Genomic DNA, 20,193 nt, shown 5'->3' with positions numbered 1-20,193 from the left:
TGCACCAATAAGATGTGATCCCCATCCTTAATCCTAAACAATGTTTTGTCCACTAGGCCTTTGGTGAACCCACACTGAAGTAGAAAAGAGGATAAGGTATCGTACCAAGCTCTTGGAGCTTGTTTTAAGCCGTAGAGTGCCTTCTTCAACTTGTATACTTTGTCAGCTCCTACGTCCTTCAAGAAACCCGGAGGTTGTTCAACGTACACCTCTTCTTCGAGAAGTCCGTTCAGAAAAGCGCTCTTGACATCCATTTGATATACCTTAAAGTCTTTGAAGGCGGCATATGCGAGAAAGATGCGTATGGCTTCGAGACGTGCCACTGGAGCGAAGGTTTCATCAAAATCTATTCCTTCCTCCTGACAGTAGCCTTTGGCAACAAGTCTGGCCTTGTTCCTAACAATAACTCCATCCTCATTCATCTTGTTTCTGAAAACCCACTTTGTACCAATGACATTCTGATGATGAGGTCTCGGAACTAGTTCCCAAACGTCGTTCCTCTCGAACTGATGAAGTTCCTCTTGCATTGCTTGCACCCAATCTGCGTCGCTTAGAGCCTCATCGATCACCTTAGGCTCTCTTTGAGATAGAAAACAAGCAAACATGCTTTCTCTGTAAGCTGATCTGGTTCGAACTCTGTCACGTACATCTCCGATCACTTGATCAGCAGGGTGACTTCTCAGCCATCTTAGGTCGGGTTGCGGCTCCTCAGTTGATACTTCCATTGAAGGTTGAGATATGGGTTGAACATCTATGATCTGGTTTTGATCAACTGAGTCAGGCGCTTTCTTCTTGGTAGACTCTTCATCATCTGATTCTGACTGGAGTTCTGCTACGTCTCGAACTATCGACTGCTTGTCTTCGAGAGGTAAGTTTGATCTCTCGATAGACTCTGGCTGATCTTCCTCAGCAGCTTCCGTTGTCTTTGATGGTTGATCTGTTGATGCCCTTTCATCAAAGGTAACATGTATGGACTCTTCAACCACCAAACTCCGCTTGTTGAAGACTCTGAGTGCTTTGCTTGTCGATGAGTATCCCAGAAATACTCCATCATCTGCCTTTTCTTCAAAAGTTCTTCGTTGAGTCTTCCCATTGTTGTGAATATAGCATTTGCACCCGAATGAGTGGAAGTGGCTTACATTCGGTTTTCTTCCATTCCACAACTCATATGGAGTCTTTCCAACTCCTTTTACTATCAAGGACCGATTTTGGGTGTAGCACGCTGTGTTGATTGCTTCTGCCCAAAATCCTTGTGATATGTTGGCTTGCGAGAGCATGGTCCTTGCGGCTTCTTTGAGAGTTCTGTTCCTTCTTTCAGCAACCCCGTTTTGTTGAGGTGTTCGAGCAGCTGATAGTTGATGATGAATTCCGTTCTCGTTGCAGTAGCTCTCGATTACTTGATTAACGAACTCTCCACCTTGATCTGACCGGATCTTTAGTATCGAGACTTCCTTTTCAACTTGAACTTGTTTCAAGAGATTTGGTAGGGCAATTTTTGTCTCGCTTTTCTTGGTTAAGAACACGGTCCAAGTGAATCTTGTGTAGTCATCCACTACCACAAGAGTGTACTTCTTTCCCTTTATGCTGGGTGGATCCACTGGGCCAAATAAGTCCATGTGAAGAAGACTTAATGGTCTAGTGGATGATGTCTCGGCTTTGCTCTTGAAGGAGGATTTGATCTGTTTGCAACGTTGACATGCCTCACAAATTTTATCCTTTCGAAACGTCACTTTGGGCAGTCCTTCCACTAGGTTCCTCTTAGCAAGCTTGTTGATAGTTTTAAAGTTCAGATGACTAAGCTTACTATGCCAATCCCAGCATAAGTCTTCCTTGCTCCTTGCTAGCATACATAGGGATGGTTTTGCAGACCTCCAATCCACTATGTACTTGTTTCCTTTCCTTGCTGCTTCCAAGACGACTTCGAGAGATTCCTCGTTCATAATCTGACATTTGCTTTTGGTGAAGACAACTTTGTGGCCCTTGTCACAGAACTGGCTTGTACTAAGGAGATTGAACTTGAGCCCCTCAACGTAGGACACTCCTTTAATAACCAGCTCATTCTTTTGGATTTCACCAACAGCTCTTGTGCGCCCCTTCTTCTCGTTGTCGCCAAATGTCACCAAGGGACCTTCGATAGGTTGGATGTTCTCAAGCAGTGTTAGATTTCCAGTCATATGTCTCGAACATCCACTGTCAATGAACCACACGTCCCTGGTGTCCTGCAAGGAAATCAAGCAAGTTTAGGTACCCAAACTTTGGGTCCTGGTGGGTTAGTGAGTTTAGGCATCCATTTATACCTTGTGCCCATTATTCCAGGCCTAGGCGCAATGTAGCCATTGTACGTTTGATAATTATAAGGAATGCTAGCAAAGGTTTTAGGCCTCTTTGGTGCATAAATCAACTTAGGTAGAGACTTTTCGACCGGCTTATGCACCATGCCTTTCATACGCTGTTTGGTCATGTGAAATTGCTGAAAGTGAGGTTTCTTCCAGAACTTGTGATTTGATGACCAATTCTCACTAGATGGATAGAGTCTTCCTTTCTCCATTCGTGAGTTCCTAACTATGTGGATCTCAGACCTTCCATATTTGCCTTGAGGTGCATTATATGGAGTGTAGCTCTTTTTGTACTTGGAATGGCCTTGCGAGAGATAGCAAGGTGATCTCTCGATATTGTTTACCCGGCCATTCTTCGTAGCTTTCCTATACTTTCCATTGCTGGTGTATAGGGACGGTTTATGAATAGCTACTCTGGTCTTTTCTGTTGGTCCTTTATGACCTTTATTTGGTTTGGGTTGAGATCCTCCATTTCTTGAAGTTCCCAAACCATTGGTCTGTTTATCTCTCGAGAGATGGTCTTGATGGAACCCTAGACCGGTTCTATCACTTGTAGGTCTGTGATCAACCACCATTTTCTCCATAGCTTTGGAGGAATTAGTGTATGATGCTATGACCTTTCGAAGATTAAGCTCTCTCGTCTCTCGAGCTTTGCACTCTTCAGATAGTAGGATTACTTTGGCTTCTAACTCACTTACTTTGAGAGTCAGCTCCAAATTCTCTTTCGAGACGTTCTTAAGCATATCTCTTTCAGCAGTTAGCTTGCTGTTTTCATCCATCACTCTAGCATGAGTGCTATTGGCGATGTTAAGGTTCCTTCTGAGCGATTCCAACATCTCGAAGGGGTCCTCATCGCTTTTAAATGAAGAACAACGAGAGGTAGAAGTAGAGCAGCGAGATGTAGGAGTAGAGGTTACCTCGTTGTCAATGGCCATTAGGCATTGATTCTCCTCTTCCTCGGTGTATAAGCAGATGAGCCCCCTCTCATCCTCTGAGCTGCTGCTGCTTTCGCTGGAGCTCGACGTCTCGGACTCCTCGATTGTCCTCTCGAATTCTTCAGCAACAAGCGCCTTCCTGCGCTGATACGTCTTTGATGATCCTTTGAAGCCACCTTGTGTTGGCTTCTCCCTGGATTCCTCTATTCTCTTGGAATCCTTGCCTTCTTGGCCCTGATGCTTGCTTACTAGTGGGTAAGGGCATTCGGCCTTGAAATGTCCCGGTCTTCTACAGTTGTAGCATAGACCCTGATTTTCCTCCTCCGTCCTTCTGGATGGATATCTCTCATTTTTCCTTCTTGAGGAGGAAGGTGAACTTTTGTTGCTCTCATGGTTCATCTTCATGTATTTCCTGAACTTTCTCACAAAGAGAGCAAACTGTTCGTCAGACATAACATTCATAGGATTAGAGTCTGACCTTGAAGATGTGGATGGTTGCTCAGCAACAAGTGCTACGTTTCGTCGATCCACAATGTCCTCATCTCTTGGGAACATCTCGAACTCGAAGGCTTTGAGATCCCGGAAGAGTTTGTCTGTTGTGGTTTCCTTCAGATCTCGGTGATCTCTCATCGTGATCACCTTTACTTCCCACTCCTTAGTGAGGCCACGTAAGACCTTCAGGTTCAGCTCCTTTTGTGGGATCTCCTTTTCAAGGTCACTGATCTCGGTTGTGAGCTTCATGAACCGAGACTCCATGCTGTCGATGCTCTCTCCTGGCTTCATCTTGAAGTCTTCGAACTTCTTCATGGCCACGGTGAGCTTGTTTTCCTTTTCCTGTTCGTCACCTTCACCAATTAACATCAAAGTATCCCATACCTCTTTTGCCGTTTTGCACTTCCTCACTTTTGGGAAGATGGTTTCGTCTATAGCTCTGAAGAGAATATCCTTGGCAATATTGTCCAGGTTGTTTCTCTTCCTATCATCACTGGTCCATTCTTCCCTAGGTTTTGGGATGTACTTTGGTGTTTCTTGGGTTTGAACTGCAGCAGTATTAACCATTAGGATCTTGACTGGTCCAGAAGTTATAACCTCGGCCATCTCATCATGGAGGGCTGATAAGTACGCAAGCATGCGTGTTTTCCAGTCGTCAAACCTGCTAAGATCAAAGAGAAGATGTCTCGACAACATGCTGTCCATATTGAAAAATTATCTCGTGCTTTGAAAATATTTAAGAAGATTTTTCAAAGAAGGATCTCTAGGCAATATAAACAAAGGTTTATATCGATCAGAGAACTTGCTCTGATACCAATTGTTGGTCCCAAGGGGATGGGGTACAAGTCTAGGGGGGGGGGTGAATAGACTTGTATAAGATTTTGCAAATCTTTTCGACCTCTCGTGTGTATTGAACTTAGGATGTTTAGGTTCGATACCTCACGAGGTGAAGACAAAGTTTTATGCGCAGCGGAAATATTATCCCCTTTTTGGTTAGCACGAGTTTGGGTTAGTTCGAGAGGTGTGATTATATGCAGTGCAATCGAGAAGTTAGCGAGAGATAAAAACAGAAAGTAAATGCAAGAGAGATTTTTAAGTGGTTCGGCCAACCCGCCTACTTCCACTCTTCTTCCAGAAACTCCCTGGAAGGATTGCACTAAAAACTTCCCTTTCTAGTACAATAACGAGCGCTTGAGCTTTGATCACCAAGCCCGCCTCAAGCCTCAGGTTTTTCTCCCCGCTTCCAGTTACTCCACCTCTCGAGCACTTGACCTTTGATCACCAAGCCCGCGTCAAGCCTCAGGTTTCTTTCGCTCGGACAGCAGCCAGGTTACTCCGCCTCTCCTCAGGTTTTTCTCCCCGCTTCCAGTTACTCCACCTCTCGAGCACTTGACCTTTGATCACCAAGCCCGCGTCAAGCCTCAGGTTTCTTTCGCTCGGACAGCAGCCAGGTTACTCCGCCTCTCCTCAGGTTTTTCTCCCCGCTTCCAGTTACTCCACCTCTCGAGCACTTGACCTTTGATCACCAAGCCCGCGTCAAGCCTCAGGTTTCTTTCGCTCGGACAGCAGCCAGGTTACTCCGCCTCTCCTCAGGTTTTTCTCCCCGCTTCCAGTTACTCCACCTCTCGAGCACTTGACCTTTGATCACCAAGCCCGCGTCAAGCCTCAGGTTTCTTTCGCTCGGACAGCAGCCAGGTTACTCCGCCTCTCCTCAGGTTTTTCTCCCCGCTTCCAGTTACTCCACCTCTCGAGCACTTGACCTTTGATCACCAAGCCCGCGTCAAGCCTCAGGTTTCTTTCGCTCGGACAGCAGCCAGGTTACTCCGCCTCTCCTCAGGTTTTTCTCCCCGCTTCCAGTTACTCCACCTCTCGAGCACTTGACCTTTGATCACCAAGCCCGCGTCAAGCCTCAGGTTTCTTTCGCTCGGACAGCAGCCAGGATACTCCACCTCCCTTGCTTAATCCAAAGCAAGACGTTGTTGATAGTCACAGTTGAATGTAACAATCTCCAATCTGACCACAAGCTATCGTTGAATCAACTTTGATGTAGAGCAGCTTTGGTCACCTTCTGGATGTATGACAGTTTAGCTTTGTAACTCTCTTCGAACACTAAGATGTGTTCTCTCGCTGTATTGAATATCAGGATGATATTCCAAGTTAAGCACTTTGCACTGGAACGTTTTTATCAGACACCTCTTGTTAACCTCTTGACCTCTTTCACAACCCCTGTTTCTTCTGTGTCTTTACGTCCTTATATATGAGAGTAGAAGAATAGTTCCGTTGGAGGGAAAACTATTCCGTTTGAAATTGGTCTCCCACGCCGAACATGGGTCTTTGCACAATTTCAGCATTTTTCATGGAGTAGTGGTCTTGTAACTTGAGCCTTTTGTTTTGTAGTGAATATTCCATATTCCACTTTCTTGAGTTCATGCTTCACTTGCTTCTTTTGGATAAAGTTACTCTTTTTATGTTCCCATCATTCCTTGTTTGGGGAATCTGACCACTTCAGGATTGGTGCACTTCTTGACCGTTTGTGGTGGAGGTCTGACGTGTCATCCACTTCCGTCCATTTTGAAACCTCCCGCTCAGCACCTCTTCAATATTTTATCTCCATGATATTCTTCTTCTCCAAACTTAGAGTATTTTATCTGCACATGTTGACTAACATTCAGCCTCTTGGAGAAGTGCCGGTTTATCGAGACCATAAAAGATGTCTCGACCACTTGATGTTTCAATCCCATGTATCGAGAGGTCTATCTCTCGAATATTCTTTACGTCTCGAACTCGATAGGTATATCGAGAGGTCCTTACCTCTCGAACTTGGCTTGTGTCTCGAGACTTAGTTGATGTCTCGTAGACCCTTATTCCTCCAGAGTTGTCTCGTGCCTGCTTCTGATCTATCTGTTTGCTTACAACACGAAAACTTCTAAGTTGTTCAAACAAGTTTACCTTAAGCTTAAATATTTCCCGAGTTGAGCTCAAATTACCCGGTTGTATTTTCGCTCTTAGTTTACTTATCGAACTTACATTGTTTTGCCTATGTATCGAGACTTGGGGATTCTTACTTAACAGTTGGTATCATCAAAACCTATTACATGATGTTCCTAACACCGCCCAGCCCACTCGCCCAGCCGGCGTCACCACCGGCCGCACAGCCCACTCGCCCAGCCGGCGTCGCCACCGGCCGCACAGCCTACTCGCCCAGCCGGCTTCACCACCGCCCGCGACAGCCCGCTCGCCCAGCCACCGCCCGCCCAGCCACCGGCCGCACAGCCCGCTCGCCATGCCACCGCCCAGCGAACGCCTGCCCGGCCATCCACCTCCCCCCGCACACCGCCGCCGGCCAACTTCCGCCGGTAATTTTTTTATTTATTTCGAATTTCGAATTTTTTAATACATTATGAATTTTAAGAAATTATTATATATTTTAGGAATTATAATGCATTTTAGGGCTTATAAATTAATAATTTCGAATTTTAAGAAATTATTGTCTATTTTAGGAATTATTTATAATACATTTCAAATTTTAGGAATTATTTATAATACATTTCAAATTTTAGGAATGTATTTTAGGATTTATAAATGAATAATTTCGAATTTTAAGAAATTATTGTTTATTTTAGGAATTATTTATAATAAATTTCAAATTTTAAAATTATAATGTATTTTAGGATTTGTAAATGAATAATTTCAAATTTTATAAAATTATTGTGTTTTAGGAATTATTTATAATATATTTCGAATTTTACAAATTATAAGGTATTTTAGGACTTATAAATTAATAATTTTGAATATTATGATATTATTGTGTATTTTAGGCCTTATAAATTAATAATTTTGAATTTTAAGAAATTGTTGTGTACTTTGAAGTTTAGGAATTATTGTTAATGTTAATATACTTTGAAATTTAGGAATTATTGTTAATGTTAATATACTTTGAAATTTAGGAATTATTGTTAATGTTGTTTAAATTAATAATGTTTATTGTATTTTAGTATTTTAATAAATTGTAAATTATTTTGAGATTGTTTAGAATAGTATTGTTATAAAATAATATCAATTTACTATATTAATTTACAAATAAAACTTGTAGGTAATTAGTTTGATTCGGGATTTGTTTACGGACGTGGATAGCGCTGTGGTGAGGTAAGATTTTTTCCTATTTTTATTTATGCTTTGGCTTTATATTCTGCATCCGGTGATTAGCCACACCGTGGTCTATGTTTATTTATGCTCTGGCTTGTGATTAGTGTTAACTTAAGTTTAATTAGGATTAATATTATTTTAGATTGGCTTGTGATGGATAAAAGTTGGATTAATGCTTCTCGAATTAGTCAAGAATACGATGATGGAGTTAAAAAATTTATTAACTTTGCAAAGAATAACCTTCCGGGTAGTAATGAAAGGCTCCTTTGTCCTTGTAAGAAGTGTTGTAATCAGAAAAGGTTATGTGTGAAAGACGTATATGATGATCTAATCTGTCATGGGATTAATCCATCTTATACAAAATGGATATGGCATGGTGAAAGCAATGTGCCTACAACATCTAACATGTATGTCGACAACGAAGCAAATGAAGATGATGAGTCTGAAGATCAATTAGATGAAATGTTTCGCGATGTTGGAGAGGAGTTCATCGATCGGTCAAACGAGTTGGATGAATTATTGAATGATTCAAAATTACCTTTATGGCCGGGTTGTAGTAAATATACCCGATTATCTGCTGTATTAAAATTATTCAACTTGAAAGCTGGGAATGGGTGGAGTGACAAGAGCTTTACTGCGTTACTTGAGATATTAAAGGGAATGCTTCCAGATAATAATGAACTGCCGAAGAGTACATATGATGCCAAGAAGATTTTGTGTCCCATGGGTATGGGATATAAAAAGATACATGTTTGCCCTAACGATTGCATATTGTTTAGGAATGATTACAAAGATTTGCATGCATGTCCAATATGTGGGGCATCTCGTTTCAAAACTAGAGAGAATGTTGCTGAGAAAGTAAGTTTGAAAAGTCCACCAGCTAAAGTTATGTGGTATCTTCCAATTCTCTCAAGATTTAAGCGTATGTTTGCTAATCCAAGCGATGAGAAAAACTTAACATGGCATGCAGATCAAAAAAATTCTGATGGCAAGCTTCGACACCCGGCTGATTCTCGTCAATGGACAACATTTAATAATGCATTTCCTGAATTTGGTCACGAGCCGAGAAATCTTAGGCTTGGACTTTGTACTGATGGTATGAACCCTCACGGGAACCTAAGTAGCAAACATAGCTCGTGGCCAGTTATGTTGGTAATTTATAATTTACCTCCTTGGTTGTGTATGAAACGCAAATACATATTATTGTGCTTAATGACTTCTGGGCCAAAACAACCAGGAAATGATATAGATGTCTTTTTGGCGCCTTTGATTGAAGACTTGAAAAGTTTGTGGGATGAAGGTGCGTTAGTGTTTGACGCATACCGAAAAGAGAGTTTTAAGTTGCATGCAATGCTTTTCGGCACAATCAATGACTTTCCAGCTTATGGAAACCTATCTGGATATAGTGTCAAAGGACATAAGGCATGCCCCATATGTGAAGATAATACATGTTATCAACATAAGGCATGCCCCATATGTGAAGATAATACATGTTATCATCAACTTGTTCATGGCAGAAATGAAGATAATACATGTTATCATCAACTTGTTCATGGCAGAAAGAAAGATAATACATGTTATCATCAACTTGTTCATGGCAGAAAGACAGATAATACATGTTATCATCAACTTGTTCATGGCAGAAAGACAGTCTACATGGGGTATCATCAACTTGTTCATGGCAGAAAGACAGTCTACATGGGGTATCGGAGATTTCTAGATAAATCTCACCCTTATCGAAGATTAAAAAAAGCTTTTAATGGGGTACAAGACTATACAGATGCTCCACAACCATTAACTGTGATTCAAGTTTATGAACGCGTAGACTGTATCAATGTTACTTTTGGTAAGACTCAAAAACTTAAATCTCAAAGAGGTAAGAGATCAAAATCTAATGTTGATGTACCATCAAATGAGAAGGGTCCGTGGAAAAAGAAATCAATATTCTTTGATATTCCATATTGGAAGACACTTGATGTCAGACATAGTATTGATGTGATGCATGTTGTGAAAAATGTGTGTGATAGTCTTGTTGGAACTCTTTTAGACATAAAAGGTAAGACTAAAGATGGTCTCAATGCTAGATTGGACTTGATTGAAATGGGTATACGACCTACATTAGCTCCACGCAGTGGTGATAAGAAGACATATTTGCCTCCAGCTGCTCATACTTTGTCAAGAAAGGAGCAAATAAGTTTTTGTGAATGTTTACGTGGGGTGAAGGTACCACAATGGTACTCATCAAATATCAGTAGACTTGTTAATATCTAAGATTTAAAATTGATGGGATTGAAGTCTCATGATTGCCATGCCTTAATGCAACAACTATTGCCAGTGGCTGTTAGAGGCATATTGCCTAAAAAGTTGAGATATACCGTCATTAGACTTTGTTTCTTTTTCAATGCAATTTGTGCGAAAGTCATTGATCTAGACAAATTAGATGAATTGCAGAATGGCATTATAGTTACACTGTGTCAGCTAGAGATGCATTTTCCACCTGCGTTTTTTGATATCATGGTTCATTTGCTTGCACATTTGTTGAGAGAGATCAGAGAGTGTGGTCCAGCTTATTTGAGGTGGATGTACCCATTTGAAAGGTACATGAAAGTCTTAAAAGGTTATGTGAGGAACCGATATAGGCCAGAAGCATCTATTGTTGAAAGTTATATTGCTGAAGAGGTTATTGAGTTCTGTACTGAATATTTGGTAGGGGTAGAGGCAATTGGTGTTCCAAAGATTCGACATGAAGGAAGAATTGATGGAAAGGGTCATCGACATCCCAAAATGCATACTATGTCTCGTGAAGATGTTGAGCAAGTACACTTATACATCTTGAATAATACAAGTGAAGTCGAACCCTATTTAGATGAACACAAGGCATTAATTAGGGAGCAAAACCCCAGAAGAGCAGACATGTGGATTGTGAGCGAACATAATCGTACTTTTATTTGTTGGTTCAAAAATAAAGTTTTGGAGATAATAATGTTTCTGAAACTATACGATGGTTAGCTCATGGTCCTAGTATGCAAGTCGTATGTTATAATGGATATGACATTAACGGATTTTCTTTTTACACAAAAGCTCAAGATGAAAAAAGCACTATGCAAAATAACGGATTGAAATGGTTGACTCTGCTGTTGCTGCTGTTGAAGCACGATTTGAAGAACGATTTGAAGCACGAGTTGAAGAACGATTAGAAGCACGAGTTCAAGAACGATTAGAAACACGACTTCAAGAACAATTAGAAGCACGATTAGAAGCACGGATGGCTGAGATGATGCAACAATTCAGTAATATGCAGACTCCTGTTCATCAAGCTGCGCAACAATTCAGTAATATGCAGACTCCTGTTCATCAAGCTGCACAATCAAGGCAGGATGATGTCATATGTGAGCATGTTTCACCACAATCAAGGCAGGATGATGTCATATGTGAGCATGTTTCACCACAAAATGACAGTCAAAAAGCTAGTTCCCCAGACCCTTTACCACAAAATGACAGTCAAAAAGCTAGTTCCCCAGACCCTTTAGCTGATTTACCGGCGGTAAGTAATTGTTTATAATTAATCTTATTATTATTATTATTTATTAAAATATATTTTCTATGACTCTTCATTAATTAATGCAGTTAGGAGCACGATGCCAATTGTACTTGGAAGACCCCACTAGACGTCCAGTAGCATTTGGGATAGCCTACAGTGTTGGACAAGTTCATGGGGTTACACTAAATGTAGATCAAGTGAAGGTGAGCATAGACAAAGTCATTGATCCACGTGCAAAGGTACCATTCCCCACCAGTGAAGTTCAGCTTGTAGGTTCTGCATTTCAACAGTTTATTATTTGGCCAAAGAAGCTGACAGAGTTATGTACTCAAGCTGATAAGGTATGTACGCTATAAATGTATTTGTATTTAAAATAGTATACAATTGACTTTTTTAAAAATAATAATTGTTATTTATATTAAAATGGACAGCTAAAAGGAAAGACCAAATCGACTTTTGAATCAGTTGTGAAATCTCATCATCATGCATTGACTTTAGCTGATCCGGATTCTCTGAGTAGAACATGCAGAAAGGCATACAAGATTGCTTGTAGTCTTGAACACAATGTGGTGACGCAAATGCCTCGTGGTGTTGTGGGTAAAATTGATTATGAATTACAACTTGAGAGTTTGGAAATCATGCGCTTATTGAATATGGATACCTTAGATATTTCTATTATTCAGTTCTTTATAAGGTAATATGTTTTTAGTATTATTTGATCAAAATAGTTTTAATTTTATTTAACATAATTATTAGTAATTTATATGATTGCTTTTGATTGTGAGCAGGTGTATTTATAAACAGTATGGTTTTCAATCACAAACCAAGTATGGATTTTTAGATCCAAGTTGGATTCAACCGAAACTGTTGACTAGAAATGAGAGGATAAGTTGGATTCAACCGAAACTGTTGACTAGAAATGAGAGGATAAACTATATAAGTGAGAAACTGTTGACTAGAAATGAGAGGATAAACTATATAAGTGACACCATGGGATATGGTGAGAAGAGGATAAACTATATAAGTGACACCATGGGATATGGTGAGATGAAAGATTGCTATTTAGGCCCATATAATTTCGAGTAAGAGATGAAAGATTGCTATTTAGGCCCATATAATTTCGAGTAAACATTTGATTATTTTTAAAATACAATACATTATATATAATATACTATAAACTAATAAAATTCTTATTTGTAAGGGGCATTAGATGTTGATGGCTATTTGTCCTAAATTATATGAAATCTATTGGTTTGATTCCACTGGTAATCCGCCACGTGATGATATTAAAGATATAGTTGAAACGTATGTAAATTTATAAATATAATTAATACTTATTATTAATATAGTGATGTCAAACATTTATGTATATTTTATATGTCTTATATTAATAGGTCTTTGAAGGCAACAAGCATAATAGGTGGAAAGAAAACAAGTCGTCAAGTAAAATAGATTACATGTTCGGTAAGTACATATATCTTATTGTTTTTTATTAATAAAATCTTAATTATATTAATTATTTCAAATGTAGTGTGCCATACAAAGAGTAGGTACCGAATGCGGATATTATGTGATGAAATTTATTTTGGAAATCATTTCATCGGGAACATGCAAGGGAATGAATAAAGCAAGTACTTTAATAAAATATCTTTCTCCTTCATATTTTTTAAAATACTAAGTTATTAATTCTTTTTATTCTCTTTTAAACTTTATAGCTTTTGGAGAGACAAGGAAGATTGCCATACAATCAAAAAGAAATTGATGAAGTTAGAGACATATGGTGCCAATATTTAGTTGATGAATGGGTTGATAGATTACTTTTTTAGTTTCATGAATTGTGAGATTTATGTTAAATACTTGTTGTTTATTAGTTATTGAATTGTGAGATTTATGTTGAATATTCAATGTTTTATTAGTTATTGTAGTATACTTTATTAGTTTGATAAGTTGTGATGTTTATTAGCTTTGATTAATTGAGAACTTTATTAGTTTGATCAATTGTGAATTATAAATGTTAATTTGTTACACAGGTTCTAAAACTTATGTGTGAATTGGAAATATAATGTACAGGTTTTAGGTACATTCGTAAAATAATTTTAATATTAAAAAAAAAAATAAACGACGTCGGTTAATAAGAACTAACCGACGTCGTTTATATATATATATATATTTTTTTTTTTTTTAAATTAATTACGAACGGCGTCGGTTATTTAATATAACCGACGCCGTATATATATTTTTTATTTTTTAAAAAATAAACGACGTCGGTTAATTCTTATTAACCGACGTCGTATCATTTTTAAATTTTTTTTTAAATAAACGACGTCAGTTTTTCTTAAAAAATCGACGTCGTTTCGTATTATTTTTATTTTTTTTTAAATAAACGACGTCGGTTTTTTTAAATAACCGACGTCGTTTATTTATTTTAAAAAATAAAAAATACATACGGCGTCGGTTTTTACAACCGACGCCGTATCATTTATATACAACGTCGGCCAGATCAACGTCAATTTTTAACCGACNGATATGGTGAGATGAAAGATTGCTATTTAGGCCCATATAATTTCGAGTAAACATTTGATTATTTTTAAAATACAATACATTATATATAATATACTATAAACTAATAAAATTCTTATTTGTAAGGGGCATTAGATGTTGATGGCTATTTGTCCTAAATTATATGAAATCTATTGGTTTGATTCCACTGGTAATCCGCCACGTGATGATATTAAAGATATAGTTGAAACGTATGTAAATTTATAAATATAATTAATACTTATTATTAATATAGTGATGTCAAACATTTATGTATATTTTATATGTCTTATATTAATAGGTCTTTGAAGGCAACAAGCATAATAGGTGGAAAGAAAACAAGTCGTCAAGTAAAATAGATTACATGTTCGGTAAGTACATATATCTTATTGTTTTTTATTAATAAAATCTTAATTATATTAATTATTTCAAATGTAGTGTGCCATACAAAGAGTAGGTACCGAATGCGGATATTATGTGATGAAATTTATTTTGGAAATCATTTCATCGGGAACATGCAAGGGAATGAATAAAGCAAGTACTTTAATAAAATATCTTTCTCCTTCATATTTTTTAAAATACTAAGTTATTAATTCTTTTTATTCTCTTTTAAACTTTATAGCTTTTGGAGAGACAAGGAAGATTGCCATACAATCAAAAAGAAATTGATGAAGTTAGAGACATATGGTGCCAATATTTAGTTGATGAATGGGTTGATAGATTACTTTTTTAGTTTCATGAATTGTGAGATTTATGTTAAATACTTGTTGTTTATTAGTTATTGAATTGTGAGATTTATGTTGAATATTCAATGTTTTATTAGTTATTGTAGTATACTTTATTAGTTTGATAAGTTGTGATGTTTATTAGCTTTGATTAATTGAGAACTTTATTAGTTTGATCAATTGTGAATTATAAATGTTAATTTGTTACACAGGTTCTAAAACTTATGTGTGAATTGGAAATATAATGTACAGGTTTTAGGTACATTCGTAAAATAATTTTAATATTAAAAAAAAAAATAAACGACGTCGGTTAATAAGAACTAACCGACGTCGTTTATATATATATATATATTTTTTTTTTTTTTAAATTAATTACGAACGGCGTCGGTTATTTAATATAACCGACGCCGTATATATATTTTTTATTTTTTAAAAAATAAACGACGTCGGTTAATTCTTATTAACCGACGTCGTATCATTTTTAAATTTTTTTTTAAATAAACGACGTCAGTTTTTCTTAAAAAATCGACGTCGTTTCGTATTATTTTTATTTTTTTTTAAATAAACGACGTCGGTTTTTTTAAATAACCGACGTCGTTTATTTATTTTAAAAAATAAAAAATACATACGGCGTCGGTTTTTACAACCGACGCCGTATCATTTATATACAACGTCGGCCAGATCAACGTCAATTTTTAACCGACGTTAAAAGTGCTAAAAAACCGACGTTAAAGGTGTTTTCTGTAGTAGTGGGAAGAGATGAAGTATAAAAGAAGATACAAGTTGCAGGGTGTAACCGGTACGATACTTTTTATTTGTCTCAGCCTCGGCATGAATGTAAGTTTATTCTACTTACTGGCTAAGTTTTGTATCATGTCTAGAAGTTGATGCATGTGATACTTTTAAAGTTTTGCATAGCTTGATAATTACAAGGATTTATTTATGCATGTATATAAATATTTTTTATATATATTGAGACTTTGTCTCAGTCGCATGCATGGTACACAAGATACACATATAATATCTTGTATCTTAAGGTGTTGTTAATCTGCCAAATTTGAATTAATTTGGTGATATCAATTTTTCTGCTGCTTTCTACATGGTTACAAAGTTGTGGAATTATTTTATAATGTCCAGCATGAATTATTGATTTTCTTAGCACCATAGAGATTTTATCCTTGTGAAAGTATGAAATATTTTGCTATATTTCTGATTAAGGCAGAAAACCTTTGAAATATTGTGTGATATTTCTAATGAAGGCATGCAGTAACTTTCATGCATGAAAAATGCATAATGATGAAATTCATATATTTTATGAATGTCTTTAACACAAGATTTCTCATACTGAGAATGTGTTAAAATTCTAAAAGCCAAAAAGTTTACTAGTTTATCTCGTATGGAAATTGGCCAGTGAAAGGAAATTAAAGTTTACTAGTTTATCTCGTATGGAAATTGGCTAGTGAAAGGAAATTTTAAATTTAAATCGTGGATTATGATTTAAGTTGTATGATTCTTCAGTTTAGAAGAAACATGAAAAGTATAAGCTTAAAAATCAAAATGGTTTCTTCTCCAAAGAGAATGAATTTTTTTGAATGGAGGAGGTTTATTAGTATAAGCTTATTCTCCAAAGTGAAAGGATAATTCTGAGTAGAGAACGCTTATTAGTTTATTCTCCAAAGTGGATGGTATTCCAAATGGAGGAGGTTTAATTTTTGATTTTAAGAAATCACTCATTGTTAATGAGTTCTGCATGGTGATTGAAATTCTTGGTTATAGAATTTGCAGGAAATAAATATTTATTGACTAGGTACCTATAAAGTGGGTTCCTGTATAATCAATTAAATATTTTTATTTTACAAGTTCATTGATAGAACATTAAAATTCTATCTATCATCATGTTCGGTTGGCAAAGTGGATGACATTAAAAAGAACTTTTGAAATATTGAATAAAACCATTAATTATGGTTTAGTATAATCAAAAGAAATATTCATCTTTGATATGGATTTTTGTGTTTGCTTCGGCATACAAAGAATTTGATTGGCTGAGGAATTTGATTCTGATGTGGTCAAAATCGATGTCACCAGGTTTGGTACACTGTAACAGTTCTGCTACATTGGCCAAGGCTTATAACAATGTTTATAATGGGTGATCATGGGAATACCATTGAAGCGCCACACCTCTTTCGCATAATTAATCACATTCAAAGAACAAGTGGCTAGTGGTTTCTTCACTGGTTTGGCACATATGACAATCAACCTGGCAGTGCACACGTCTCTTCCTCAAATTATCGGCCGTAGGAAGGCACCTTGTACTAGCTTGCCACACAAACGCATTTATCTTGCGCGGGATGTTGAGACTCCACATTGTTGTCCACAGGATCTTTGGGCATGCTCAAACTGAGGGGAGATCTTTCTGTAACACCCCTTAACAGTAAACGACCCTAAGCTGTGATCATTCCAGATTAGCTTGTCGATTCGTTTCTCCAAAGGAAGAGGTATACTCAGTATTAGATTGCTGTCACGTTCCACAAAGATATCTCAGACCGCATCTTCGTCCCACCCTGAGAAGTCTTCTTTAATGAGGGCAGAAACCGGTGCATCTTGAAGGCCATAAGGGAAAGGGTGGCGTTACAACTTTCGTGTTGATCGCGTCCAGGAGCCAGTCGTCACCCCAAATTCTAATAGATGTGCCCTCCCCAACCCTCCATCTACTGTGCCGTCTGATTATCTTTCTCCTGGGTTTCAACCATGCTGCTCCAAATAAAAAATGGGTTCCCTCCAAAAAAAAAAAAAAAAAAAAAAAAAGGTTCCCTCCTCTTCTTGATACTAGAATGGAGCAAAATGGTCATCGACTATGTTTATTTTTCTTGATTTCATCCTAAACGACTTTTGTGACCTAATTTAGTCCCAAACTTGTGTATTTTTAGATAATGTAGTCCTCCATTTGCATTTTCATCCAATGGTTGTTAAATTGAATGACATTTTGGGAATTGCAATACTTTATTTCATGATAATCTTTTTCGGCATCATTTTTCCACAAACTCCACACTTCCCAACAAAGAGATCGCGGAAGAACCTTATATGGAAGTCGGAGCCACTGTTATCGCTACCGCTTCCATATATCTTCGATTCTGCCGCGATCTCTCTCTATTAGGCATAGTGCATGGAGTTTGTGGAAGGATGATGTCGAAAAAGATGATCAAGACATAAAGTTTTACAATTATCAAAATGTCCTTCGATTTAACAACTATTGGATGAAAATGCAAATAGATCGAGAACTACATTGAGAAAAAACACACAAGTTTGAAACTAAATTAGGTAACAAAAGTCGTTTAGGACGAAATCGAGAAAAATCAACATAGTTGAGGACCAAATTGTAATTATGATGTTCAATTTGTAACAAAGCATCGAGGTATGCCACTACGATCTAGCTTAAAATGAATTTAAGCGTATTAAAGTAAAAAAGAAAACATTAAAGAAAATTCACATCAGCCAAACATGTTAATAATACAATAAGGGAATTATCTTCTTCCACAAGGTTGAATCCCCAATTAACTCCAAGCTCTCCCCACGTCCCGACAACTCAATGGCTCAGCAGAAAATGCCAAATGGCGGTGCAGTGGTGCACACAAGAGTTTTGCAGCTACTAAGTTTCAAACGTAATATTGATTTTTTCTCACAAATACTACTTATTAAATTACTGAGCTAAGCCCGTGCAACTACTACATTATTGAAATTTTCAACCATACACAAGTACATTATCTTAGGAATATGGACTTGGAAATATAAACTAACACAAATAAGGTTCTTTAAAACAATGCGTATGGAATATAAACTATTGGGTGAAAACATTTAAGGCGGCTGAATTAGAAACAGTGATGGCACCATCCACAACAAGATTGTGGCCACTCACATACTTGGACTCATCACCTGCAAGATAAAGAACAGCCTCTGCAACATCCTCTGCCATCAAATCCACACCTTTAAGGCTTGAATACACATCAAATTTGTCATCCTCTGCCAACCCAAAATAGGTCCTTGCCATCTGTGTAGGAACTGCATAAGGGGAAACACAGTTGACTCGGATGCCGTATCGGCCCAGGTCGAGGGCAGTGTTCTTAGTGAGGCCAACAATGGCGTGCTTTGAGCACGTATAAGCATGGGGGGACCCGGCTATCACACCCGCAATACTAGCCATGTTTATTATGCTCCCCCTTTGCGCGGGTTTCATCACACGAGCAGCGTGTTTCGTTCCCAGAAACGCACCCATGACGTTAACGCGAAACACGTTAATGAAATCTGCTGTGTCGCTCTCAAGAATGCCGGATTCCTTGGCTCCCAAGATGCCTGCATTGTTCACCATTATGTCAAGCCTTCCATGGGTGGAGACTGCTTTGTTCACCGCGTTTTGGACGTCTGATTCGCTTGTGACATCACAGTGAACAAACAAAGAGTTGCAGATAGATTGGCTTTCATCATCTCTGGTGTCGGCTATTAGGACTTTGGCACCATGTTCACAGAATAGCTGCGCTATCCTAGATCCGATGCCACCGACACCACCAGTAATTATTGCTACTTTTCCTTCCAACCTATATTATGAGCCAACAATTTATAAAATATGATGAACTGTTCACAATGTAGTATGGAACTTACCCAAAAATGGAATAGATTTATGCATATATACCTCTTAGCAGCAGTAGAAAGGAGCCAACTGCTCACCATTTTTGTTTAATCTCTTGATATGACCAATACTTCCTCCCTTCAACACTCCCTTTCTAACCTGTCAAGTTGCACGTCGTTTATATATATCTTTGAGGATAGCTACACAAAAGCAAGTAATTAATAATGTTCACATGCATATATATTTGTTTAAAATTATTGTGGCATCAGTATGGAAAATATTCCAAGGGACCTATCATAGGTCGATAAAATATTTAGGCTATGTTTGACAAACTTAGCTGAAAGCTGAAAAGCTCGAAACTGAAATATGAAGAGTTGTTAAGTTTAAAAGTGTTTGTTAAAGTTAACTTTTTGATAAGCTGATAAATATAAAAAGACTAAAAATGACATCTTTATAAAATTTAAATAATTTTAAATTTAAATATGCTTGTTTAATTTACATATTAAAATATAAAATAATGAAATTAATATATTTTAATAAAATATAAAGTAATAACATATATTTGAAAATATATAAAGTAAAACAAAATGTTTATAATTCATAAAATTATTTCATACAAAGATTATTGTTCAAACTCAAATGTCAAATTGAAATTACAACATATTGAAGAGAAAATGCCAAAAAAGTTTTAATTGGAAAGCGTAAAGGATGCCATTTATTTAAAATTTAAAATAATAAGGATAAAGATGAAAAAAAAAGAAGTTAAAGAAGCTACTAGCTTATTTTAAGCTACCAACTTATTTTTAAAACATTACCAAACAGAGCTTATATCTTATTATTAACTTAAAATAAGCTATAA

General features: G+C 37.2%; 1 protein-coding gene and 1 long non-coding RNA gene across 2 annotated transcripts; one reads left to right on the top strand and one right to left on the bottom strand.

Moving 5' to 3' along the window:
* Positions 1–17,099: 17,099 nt before the first annotated feature.
* LOC116003494 lies at positions 17,100–17,739 on the top strand. The gene is made up of 2 exons (XR_004094664.1): positions 17,100–17,484; positions 17,520–17,739. It is a non-coding gene; the product is annotated as an uncharacterized LOC116003494 (long non-coding RNA).
* A 426-nt stretch (positions 17,740–18,165) lies between these two features.
* Positions 18,166–19,511, bottom strand: LOC116004306 (zerumbone synthase-like). The gene is made up of 2 exons (XM_031244290.1): positions 19,398–19,511; positions 18,166–19,302 (listed from the first exon to the last, which is right to left on the bottom strand). The coding sequence occupies exons 1-2, from the start codon at positions 19,433–19,435 to the stop codon at positions 18,549–18,551; spliced, it is 792 nt and encodes a 263-aa protein (XP_031100150.1). The 5' UTR covers positions 19,436–19,511; the 3' UTR covers positions 18,166–18,548.
* Positions 19,512–20,193: the final 682 nt, after the last annotated feature.

This window comes from Ipomoea triloba, chromosome 14, assembly GCF_003576645.1.
Source record: "Ipomoea triloba cultivar NCNSP0323 chromosome 14, ASM357664v1".
Taxonomy (NCBI): domain Eukaryota; kingdom Viridiplantae; phylum Streptophyta; class Magnoliopsida; order Solanales; family Convolvulaceae; genus Ipomoea; species Ipomoea triloba.
This window is presented reverse-complemented; position numbering and strand designations above follow the sequence as displayed.